At 32.6% G+C, this 12,388-nt stretch overlaps 1 protein-coding gene across 1 annotated transcript; it reads left to right on the top strand.

Annotated features, from left to right (window-relative positions):
* Positions 1–353: 353 nt before the first annotated feature.
* On the top strand, positions 354–10,915 carry Naprt (nicotinate phosphoribosyltransferase). The gene has a single exon (XM_072538833.1). It carries the CDS (start codon positions 519–521, stop codon positions 2,148–2,150), a length of 1,632 nt encoding a protein of 543 aa, XP_072394934.1. The 5' UTR covers positions 354–518; the 3' UTR covers positions 2,151–10,915.
* The last annotated feature ends 1,473 nt before the right edge of the window (positions 10,916–12,388 follow it).

The following is a 12,388-nucleotide window of genomic DNA, read 5'->3' as shown; positions in this document are numbered from 1 at the left end:
TTGTAACAGTTAATAATAACAAGGAAAAATGGAAAAAGTTCCACATTAGAAATGAGTTATTGGTATTGATATGTGACAGTCAGAGAACAGTTGTAAATCTAGAAATAGATAAAAAAAACGCGCGGTAAAAGCTAGATTAATAGTAATTTCTTATATCCAAGTACTTTATTAGGCTGTAAATAAACGTGAAGCATTTTTTGAAATTTTTAGTAATCGAAACCTTTAATGCCTATTACCAAATATACATGTATCTGTATGATGTGTTGTCTATGCGGAAGGGTAAAAATTATTGAATATTTTGACTTCTGCGCTGTACTAATCAGCGAAAAAGAGACAGCAGCATTTTTGAACAATATAAAATGCCAGAGTTCAAAACGTTCAAATCATAAACAAATAAGGTTATGTAGAGGACGAGATCTAATTAAATTTTTTCGCAAAGAAACGATTTTTTGAAAAAAATTAGTGTTGTCAACAGTTTGTGTGTTTGTTAGTGCAATTGAATTCGAGTAGTGTAAACGATGACGGACGCGAATAATAAAAAAATCGGGCAAAATAGTATTGTCCAACCCCTCCTGACTGATTTATACCAAATAACGATGGCGTATGCCTACTGGAAGACAGGAAAAATAGACGGATACGCAGTATTTGATCTCTACTTTAGAAAAAACCCATTCCAAGGGGAATTCACAATTTTCGCGGGCCTAGAAGAGTGTCTTAAGTTCCTCGAAAAATTCAAATATTCCGAGAGTGACATCGAATATATCAAACAAATATTACCAACGTCAATAGAAGAAGGGTTCTTCGACTACTTAAGAACGGTCACAGCAGACCAAATCAAGTTTTATTCTGTTAATGAAGGTACAGTTGTTTTTCCTCGAGTGCCTCTAATCCGAATAGAAGGGCCGCTGGTTATAGCTCAACTTCTAGAGACTACACTGTTAAATTTGGTGAACTACGCTAGCCTGATGGCTACAAATGCAGCTCGATATAGGCTAGCAGCAGGTAAATTAAAGTTATATGAGTTTGGTCTACGAAGGGCACAAGGTCCTGATGGAGGTTTGTCAGCATCTAAGTATGCATATATTGGTGGTTTTGATGGCACTAGCAATGTCCTTGCAGGGAAACTATTCAACATTCCAGTCAAAGGTACTCACGCACATTCCTACATCACATCTTTTAACTGTTTAGAGGATATAACAAACAGAAACCTTATGCCGAAAAATGGTGGGGAATCCAGAGACTTTTTGGAGTGTGCATTAAAGTGGAGAGGAACTGTTGCACCCCTATTCCATGTGTTACTATCAGAAGTTAGTGATGGGGAGTTTGCAGCTTTTGTATCATTTGCTTTAGCACTACCAACTGGTTTTATGGCACTTGTAGATACTTATGACATCAAAAGAAGTGGTTTGATAAATTTTTGTGCAGTGGCATTGGCATTACATGACTTTGGGTATGAAGCAATAGGTATAAGACTGGATAGTGGCGATTTGGCATATCTTTCGGGTGTTGCAAGAGAATATTTTGAAAGGATTGCAGTAGATTACAATATTCCATATTTTAGTAAGTTAAATATTATGGCTTCAAATGATATAAATGAGGAAACTATTATAAGCCTAAATGAGCAAGGGCATTGTATAGATTCCTTAGGTATTGGTACACATTTAGTAACCTGTCAGAAGCAACCTGCTCTAGGTTGTGTTTACAAATTGGTGGAGTTAGATGGTGAACCAAGGATTAAACTTAGCCATGACGTGGATAAAGTGACCATTCCAGGAAAGAAAAATGCATTCAGACTTTATGGTAATACTTTTTCTTTGATAGACCTTTTACAGAGAGCAGATGAAATACCACCAACCACAGAATCCAAAGTGCTATGCAGACATCCATTTGAAGAATCCAAAAGAGCCTATGTTATACCTTCAAAGGTGGAGAACTTACTTTTACTGCAGTGGAAGGATGGTAGAATTATCAGGCCATTACCAAACCTCCAGCAAATCAAAGAAAATGTCAATAAATCCTTGAAGATACTCCGGCCAGACATCAAAAGGAGTCTCAACCCCACTCCCTACAAGGTTTCAGTGAGTGACAGTCTCTACCACTTCTTACATAAGTTGTGGCTGGAGAATGCCCCCATTGGGGAGCTCTCCTGATATGCATGAACAACTTTTTCATCCTTAATTGTTTGAAAAAGTACAAAATAATTTAAGTACAAATTGTTGATTGACTTAGTCACAAAAAGGTTTATTAGTGTTAGAAATTTGGCTTAAAGATTGTTATCACACAAATATGGGTCCACAAATGATTTTATTTGTACTTACGTTGATAAATATTGTTAATTAGTTTTTATTTTTTTATATTTACAAGCTGTGTTCATAGAGAGACCAACATTTTGTTGCTAAAGGTTTTTTGACATATTTCTTCTAATAGTCGTAGGTTAGTATTATATTTTCTATCAAACATTCATGTTTTTCCTATATCTGGGTTTTCTGTTTCTTTGTTATTGGACAATTATTTGCACTCTAGAACGCAAGTTGTTATATAAATAATGACATTGATATATTCGTTATTGGAATATTTCTTAAAATGCTTCTGTACTTTATTATTAATGGTTCATTGTTAAAACTCTTCTAATTATTCTGTCTTATGTAGAATAATATATAAGGTAATCTATTCAGAATTGATGATACTTTACTATATTTTGCAGAAAGTTTTTTTGCGTAAATAATTTGGATTGTTTTGCCTAATATTTTTGCCAGCTTCAATCAAGGAGGAAGTTATCTTAAGCAATTGGTCATTTTTTCACATTTGTATATGAATTAAAATACAAAAATAGTGTATCTTAGAGAATATGGCTATATATACCAAATTTTCATTACTTTAACAATTACACTACCGAAAAAATAAACCATTTTTTTGGTTATTGAATTTTTTTAGTGATTTATTTAAGACTGTTTTAGTGAAAAGATAAACCCATTGTATTTTTATTTTCATCTCCACAGGATCTAATTTTGAACCACACTATAAAACCACAGAGCAAACCTTGACTTTTTAATTTATATATTTTTCTAGCAAATCTATGTTTATAACTTCCCATCAATTTAACAAGAGATAAACATATAATAACCAGGTACCTAAAAGCAAACTTTTCATCTATTTTATTAGGTTTTCCATTGCTGTATGCTGTATTTGAATTTTATATTGCTCAAAATTCATTAATTACTAAGTGAAGTATTTGTCAAATTTTCTGTTGTCTCGAGTTGAACTTTATTAAAATTTTGACGATGATAGCATTTTTTTAATTTAAGAATCACCAAAGATCCCTGTCTGCAACTTTATGGTATCTAAAGAGGAATTTTTTTTATCCTAAAATGTTCTAAAAGGTAATAAAAATAGTTGGAGAGACCAAATTTAATTCTCTTTGTTGATATCGATGTAATTTTTTTCTGGAACCTATGTGATTATTACCAATCAGTGATATCAAAGATAATGTTCTAAATTAGTTCTGCTGTTCCACAAACACAAGAAACACTAATGTTTTGTATAATCTTGTGATTCTACAGTAAAACCCAACATCTTAAAATCACCATATACAGTTGAATCCATGGTTCTTTAATAGAATATAAAATGTTAGTTTTGTTTTAAAATTTTGGTGCTGAATTACAGCTACATGTGAAGTAGCTTAATAAATTCTTTTAATATCATTAGTGATTAATAAATAAATAAACAATGTATAATAAATATAATTAAATATACAATAATATTTACAGTGTGTTGATGTAATAGATAACAGTAAAATTATTTAAAGAATGAAACATTATTTATATTGTTGCAAGATTATGAACATATGTTTTTCGTTTCTCATATTTCCTTTTTATCACCTTCAGAATGTGAACTGATATTTCCAATGTTAATTATTACAGGTTGGATATTAATATTACACATATTTTCTTCTCTAATACTTACTTTACTTTATCGTGTCCGGACATGTCATTCGTAAAATTTCGGCCCAGTGTCGGGCTACGTCGGTTCCATCTTTGTTGGCAAGCCACAAATCTTCGAGGGTACATCGATGAGGACAGTTTCTGCGTGTAAGGAAATGTTCCATATTCTGTGTTTCTCCACAGTCACAGTTCACATCATATTGATCTATTTTTCCCCATTTTGCCATGTTTGATTTCACTGAAGCGACCCCCGTTCTTATCCTATTCATAGTTTTCCACGTTTTAAAGTCTAGGGACTGGCCGGTCCATTGAACCTGGGGAAGAGAAAAATACTCAGGCGGTTCATTCTGCACTGCTCCAAGGAAGCTTTTCCTGGATTTTAGTCGCTTTCGTAGTGTATAAGGCATGCCGCTCGTCCGCGATCTGTTTAATTTTCTCTATGTGCTCTGCAACGCCTTTGCGTGTTGAGGGTTCTGCAAAACCCTCTGCTTTATATAGATTTGAGAATGGCGTTGGTTTCATGCACCCCGTTACTATCCTGCATGTATCATTTAGCGCAGTATCAACTTGTTTGGTGTGGGCAGATCTGCCCCAAACGGGGCACGCATATTCAGCAGTTGAGAAACACGGTGCCTGTGCCGTTGTTCTTAAAACGCCAGGACGTGCACCCCATTTACTTCTCGTTAGCTTTCTGAGTATGCTGTTCCTAGTTGTTACTTTCCCTCTCGTTTTTATGCAATGTTATCTGTAGGTGAGGGACCGGTCCAGAGTTACTCCAAGATATATAGGTTGGTTTGTGTGTTCTACTATATTACCATTCCACGCAATTTGGAGTTTTCGCTTGGCTTCTTTTTCGCGAAGGTGGAAAGCGCAGACTGGGGCTTTAGAGGGATTGGGTCTCAGGGAATTCTGCAGGTAGTACGCTGTCACTGTTTTTAAGGCAGTTTCGAGTTTCTCCTCCACTTCTTCAAAACTGTTTCCTTGAGTACATATTGCAAGATCGTCAGCACAGAGGAAGTGCTTGGTTTCGGTCGTGGTAGGTTGGTCATTTGTGTATATATTGAAGAACAATCTAAGCTCTTCGTGTCCATGTTCACTATCAATTCATCTACAATATTTTATATATTTTCTTGTCGATTCTTCAACCAATCTATAATGTCTGATTTTAACCATCTAGCGGAAGGTTGCTTATTCATGATTTCACTATTGTAGGGTCCATTGTCCATTACAATGAAAGATGGGTGTTCTAAATTAGGAAGTAATTGTGTACTTATCCATTTAGTAAATATTGTATTATTCATTTCACCGTGATAATCTGCAGTCAAGGATTTGGAACAAAATAACAAACTGGCATCTGAAATAAAACCTTTTGCTGAACCGGCATTAACCACTATAAATATTTTTCCATCATAACCACCTGGTTTACATACACTTTTGCTGTTGTTATCCTGACACGACATCATTTTATTTTCCCTTAAAAAAACACGTTTCGTCTAAAAATACAACTTCTCGTGGATATGTACTATTTCTGTTTTCATGTAAGTATTTACGTAAGAAACACGCTCGTTGTGGTGCGATATGAGTTTTTTAAATTAATGCTCTTCGATGATCATCTTTTTTTAAATTTAAAGCCAATTCTTTTAATATTCTACCCAAGGATGTTTTACTTGTAGAAACAATTTCTTTAACCTGCAGCTCATTTATCAACGCTCCACGGGTTATATGTTTCTCTAAAAAGTTATTTATTTTAATGTTACTATAATAACTACTTATATAACATGTTAAGTCCTACTCGTAATTCTCAACAGAAAGTTGGTTTACTCACTATCCTGTTACACATTATTGTCGGTTTTCCTGAAATTGCATCGGAAACGTCTTTAGAGTAGATAAATAAGTTTTTCTTTGATAAACAAAATATTATTAACTTCTTCCTATTACAAACTATTCACAAATCGTCACTATTTTTTTTAAAGCGTTATCTCCGTCATAAAAACTTCAACTAATTTCTAATTGAAATTGTATTGTCATGGTTTATTTTTAATGACTTGATTAGCTTAATGTATTGTCTCCACCATACTTTTTGTTTCCATTTGAATAGCCGTCATCTTCAGGATCAATATTTGTAAGATCCTTCTATTTTTGTCCCATCATTTTACCTTCTATCCTTTCCAACCTTTCTTCTATTTTCCGAATTTTTCTTTTAGCTGTCTTTATCAAGCATCTAGATTCTGCTGGATGGTGTCCCTCATATTCACCTTCTTCGGTTCATTTTTTAAACCTTTCTTCGCGACACTTATTGCGGATAGGAGGTGGTAATATTGCAGTTTTCGCAACATCTACACTTCAGGACTTATCTTGGCGGGCATCTCATCTTATCTAAGACTTATCTTGGTAGACAAAGCCTTTTTCGTTGCTTGGCTTTAGCGTTAGCTTTTAGTTACTAGCATTAAAACTTTCCAGAATTTACTCAAAATGACATAATAATAGTAAGTAAACACTTTTTCAATAACGCTTATAGTCTATCAATGTAACTTTCTAAAATGTTCGCGAAGATACAGTAATAATAATGTTCATTTCCATAATGATTCCGATTGATAAAACGCACTATTTTTCTGCGCCCAACTTAATTTATTTAACCAAATCAGCAATTCAGTTATCTTGTTCATTGGTAATTCGATCAAGACTTTAAATATCACATTTCTGATACCAATTTTGACGGTACTTCCTGAAACTAAACTTTATTTCCTCCTTCCTATGACAAATTATTGTATCGGCCGACCGCGTAAGAGGTGGAGTGACAATCTTCCACAGAGGCAGCATTTCACCAATGTACAAGCAAAATTGCTTATTTATAGGAAGAAAAAGAACAACAAATAACCACATATAAACTACTTATTGTTTTTTCTGGAACCAGGTTCTATAAAAGCCATTTCGAAAGCCATATCAAAAGATACTCCAGCAAAATCTGTTAATTGTTTATTACTTGTAACAGTCCCTTCGAAACGAATTTCATCACCATTAAATCCGTTGTATGGAAAATCAGATCCAACTGCTGTATCCACAAGAACTTTTGGTGGTATACCACATTTTTTATGAATTTTTTTTGTTATTTATTTTTAATTCACTTTGTGGTGAATTAATTTCAGTTTGAATTTCTGCTTCATAAGAATTAGGTCCAAAAATAAATCTATTACAACACAGAATTGTTTCAACACTATCACAACGAACAAAAATATCAACTTGACATGCTTGGTCACTTTTACTGCCACCAGTACCAGCTACTGACTCATCTTGTATCATATCACACTTATTTTCACTCATTGAATTGGCTGCTATTTCTGACTCCAAATTCTTTAAATGCAGTTCATTCACAAAATGATGGGCTTATTATCTAAAATATTAATGGTGATCTTTTTTGTAGACAACGCTTTTTGAAACGCTCATGTCTATTTAATGTGCATTTTGAATTAATTTATGCTCCAATTTTGGTGAAAATATTGTTTGTATATAATTAGGACTTATCGCACTTTCTCTCTTTTTATCTCCAATAAAATGAGCACTGCAGATTAAGTGAGCAGGTGTAGGATTCCAATTGCAATCATATCCACTGTAAAATACAGTTAATAATTGCAAATCATATCAATATTTTGGAGTAACATTAACTCCCGATTTCATAATGACAACCTAAAGTACACTTTAACTAATGTTCATTTTAGACTAAATTGCATAACCATATCTTATGTCAATCCAAACAATTCAAAGAAATTTACATCATATTGGTTTAAATAATTAATTCTTTTCCTGTCAACTTGAAGAAAATATTTAGCATTTTTTTAAATTTGAAAAAAAAAACTTGAACCAACATGATTATTACTGAAATTTACACTTTAAAGTGAACTTTAATGTAATGTTCACTTGAAACCGATTACGAAATCGGGCGTAAGAATGTAGAATTTGGGTTATGTTACTTACTTCTGCTTTATTATGATATAAATCCACTATTCTCTTTACATTAATTTGCTATTTTTTGTTGTAACTTTACACTTTATAACATAGCATTTGCGAAATTCTATTTTCTTTAATAACTACTTATAAAATATGCTAAGAAAGTTACGGGATTTCACCGCTGCACGCTAGGGATGGGAAAAACCTGCCGGTTTTAAGCGAAAACCGGTTTTATCGGTTGTTTTTTTGTCCCGGTTATAACCGATTTTTTATTTTTAAAGTAAAAACCGGTTATTAGGTTTTTACGGTAACAATACAGAAGCAAACTGAAAGTGCAAACTTGTAACCTGTTGGATTAAAAAAACCGAAAACCGGTTTTTGCAAAAACCGGTTTTTTGGCCGGTTATAACCGCCAGGTTAAACCGTAAGCAAAAAAAACCGGTATAACCGAAAACCGGTGTTTTGTCAAAAACCGCCATCCTTACTGCACGCACACGATGGCTTTCGTATACCCTCCAAGTACTTGCACACAGCGAATAGTAGACTGTCCATACAGTCGTAGGCTATTTACTTTAAGCAAAAAATATAATAAACAAAAATCTTGTTACTTTGTTATCTTTCTGAGAGAGAAAGAAGTAGCTATGTTTGTTGTGATAATTTTAACAGTTGCCTAAATAATACAGTCACTGATAATAATAGGCTCAGGCAAAATTATATTTATTCTTTATGAATAAGTATATTCATTGCTTTGTTTCTTTTATTTGTCCATTTCACTTCTACCTTTTCATCGTTTTCACTATAGTCGAGAACTCAGGTATTCATTAATTATATCTTTTGCGTTTCTTTAAATTGTTTGTTGTATTGTTTTGGTTATTTATTTGTTTTTCATTATTATTACATTCTTGTTCTCTGTTTCTATTTTAATTTTGTCTATCTCAACTATTTACAGGATTCGTGATTTCTGCATGCTATTTTTATAGTTTGAAGGACAACTACGATATATATGCATTTAGTTTAAACTGTGAGATTAAACGGTATTAAAATTTGGTCTCTTAACTTGTTAGATGCTAGCAATATAACGCCACATGAGCGTTATTATTTTTTTTAAGTTGTGTTTCAGATCTTGGTTCTAGACAAACCAAATTGGCTTTGCTATTCCTACAGCAGTTTATCTAAGTTTTATTGCAAAAAATAACGACCCTTTAAAGTTTCCTCAAAGAAAATAATGCATTGATAAGTTATTTGTAATCTTTTTGTGGAGTATATAAAGGAAAAATTGAATTTTGTTGCATTATTTTTTATGTATTTTGAAGTACTTTTGACCTCAGATGCTGTATTAAATATAGCACTGTCACTATTTCCTATAATTTTCATAAATGATTAAACGCACAAATCGAGATATTTAATTATTTTGTAAAGCAAAAAGTTCTATTCTATTAAGTGATTACTAAACTAAATTAAAAATTAGTCTTAAACTACAAAATGGATTGTTGTGGAAATGGCATAGATAATTTAGTTTGGAATAAAAACTCAAAAAAATGTCAGCGTAATGTTACGCTTATGTAATAGATCTTAGATAGTGTTATAGACAGAATCATTTGTGGTTCTTGAGTGTCTAAATTAGAAGAAGAGCTACTTAAATATGTAATGAGGTATCACACAAAAACAACAATATGACGATAGATTCTAACTAAGATTTTGTTTTTATTACAATACCAAAAAGATACGATAGAGTTTATACATATAATAACGAACCAATTTTTGTACAATATTTTTATTGTTTTGATCCAATTCTTGTCAAAGTAAGGATGTGGGTATAAAAAATTTATATTACTGCATAATATGTATTATTTTATGCACTTACTGCTAGCCGACAAAATGTTGTATCCAGTTTTTCCTCAAACTTAAGACTTTTTACATCGTTATGGACTTATTTTTTTCTGTTAAGTTACAGTTTGAAAACTCTAGAATTCCTCATATCGTAAGAATGAGACATTTATGAAAGGACGAGGTGGACATATCCAATAATTGCCAGTTCCAGGCGAAAAAATGGAAGTGTTCATCTTGCTATAATTATTCACAAAGGGCCTAAAAGCACAAACATTTGACATAGTATCTCCAAGTAAAAAATAAATATACACAAGTTAGATGAGAACTCAATCAAAGCAACTACTTGGGAAAATATTTAATAAAATTTTGGATAGACATTAACGGTTGGTATTACGAAGTAATTTTTTAATGTTGATATGCCTTTGCCCTCTACCATATGGCTTTTTGGAATTTGAATATTTATAAATTTTCTGAATTGTTGAATGAATTAATTATGGAAATCTGAAAATCTAAAAAAGATGAATTTAGTGAAAAAAAAAATGTGCATATACAATTATCGTCAATTTTATAAGAGTTTTTAGTATTTATATTACATACTTAGTAAGCACTACCTGTCCCAAAGTCAACAATATTGTCATTCAATGATTGAAGTCATGAATGACTTCTATGGAATACAGAGCAAAATGTGGATAATGCAAAAATAATAACAGACAAAAAATAATAACAATGAAACATATTGATAAAGAAATATGCAACATTTACAAACTTTGTATGAAAAAGAAATAGTAAATACATCGTTTATATGAAAAGAAGTGACAAATGAAGACTATTATTACAGTTCTATTGAATTTGAGGTAATTTGTGGCTGGACGACTCTTTGGATCAACTATGTACGTAGACAAATCGGGACAACATTTTAGTAAGAATGACGAGAAATCATTATCCAGTCAAAAGATAACAGGCAGTGGTTTAACAATAAAAAGCAATAGAAAATTTATATGAAATAAAAATAATAAGGAAAGAAACGTAACTAAATACCTATCTATAATCATGTAGGTAGTACAATATATTTTCATGCTCGAATTTTTATTACTATTTAGCATTTAAAATGATTCTTTCTTTTGTACCTTTTTATTCCCACCTCCTTACGTAAATATCACCTATTATTATTAACAAGAAATATATATTTACCACATTAACTGTGTTGTTATTTTTATATTTTCTAATTGACTAATTGGGTAAAATTCACGAGACACCGTGATAGCTAATAGTGAGCCAATATATATATATATATATATATATATATATATATATATATATATATATATATATATATCAGTAGTAGTAGTGAAATGAATCAGACGCCGAGCTTTCGACATCCTCTTTGATGTCTTCTTCAGGGCTTCCGAGGTCCCAGTCTCTCGAGCCAGCCCCCAGACACTACTACACTGATTACTAACTAATGCCATTTCCTGAGATTCGAATTAATTTTAAATATAGATGAAACTGGCATATCTACGGTCCAGAAACCATCAAAAATTTTGTCACCAAAATACAAGTAGGATCCGTAATATCTTGTGAAAGAGGGAAAAATGTTACCATAGTATGCGCTGTAAATGCTTCAGGACAGTTTATCCATCCTATGTTCACATTTCCTCGAATACGTATGAATCCACAATTAATGAGAGGAGCAATATACAGATGTTCAAAAAGCGGTTAGATAAATGAGGAGTTATTTTTCGACTGGATAAAACATTTTTGTCAGCATATAAATGTCTCGAAAGAAGATTGGGTGCTTCTCTTATTGGATAACTATGGCAGTCATATTTCTTTGGAGATTTATACTTACTGAAGATCACACGGAACTGTTATAGTTTCACTTCTCCCTCATACCTCGCACAGGCTTCAACCTCTTGACCTTACTTTTTTGGACTCCTAAAGAATGTTTTAAACTGTGAGTTCTACTTGTATCTAAGAACTCATACTCATGAAAAGATTATCGTACTCATTTTAAACTTGCTTCAATTTTTAACACAGCATATCTGAGAGTTGCCATGATGGACAAAGGTATATCCGAGTTACGTGCTGCTGTAATATGGCCAATAGATCCTAATACATTCTCTGAATATGATTTCAGCTTAGTAGATCACACTGAAGTTTCCGATATACACATTAGAATGAACTTAAATGAAACCGACGATACCAAGGATGACAGTGCTCTTGAGCAGTCGGATGTAAATTTTGAAGTTGAACACAGAACGACACTACAAACAATACAGTCGAGATGTTAGGAAACTCTGCAGAGAACTCCACCTAGAAGTAACGAACCCCAACCGGGACCATCGAGATGTGATGAGACTATGCACAGAACTCCATCTAATAATGCCAAATTGAAATCAAACCAGCGAGACGACCTCAGACTGGGATCAGTCTCGCTGATTGATTGATAAAACTCTGGTGTACCTATTGAAAAGCTAACGCCTCTTCCTGCCAAAAATTGTAAAGAAAAGTTCCAAATCACGTGCAAAAAATACTCAGAAATTTTCACTTCACGCTACTAAAAACTCAATTAGAAATAAAACAAGAAAAGAAAAAAAGCTGAAGACGTCAAAAAAACTGAAACCAGTTAAAGAGCGACATTAACCGTAGGAAAACTGGCTACTAAAGCAAAG

Source organism: Diabrotica undecimpunctata, chromosome 1, assembly GCF_040954645.1.
Source record: "Diabrotica undecimpunctata isolate CICGRU chromosome 1, icDiaUnde3, whole genome shotgun sequence".
NCBI lineage: Eukaryota > Metazoa > Arthropoda > Insecta > Coleoptera > Chrysomelidae > Diabrotica > Diabrotica undecimpunctata.
This window is presented reverse-complemented; position numbering and strand designations above follow the sequence as displayed.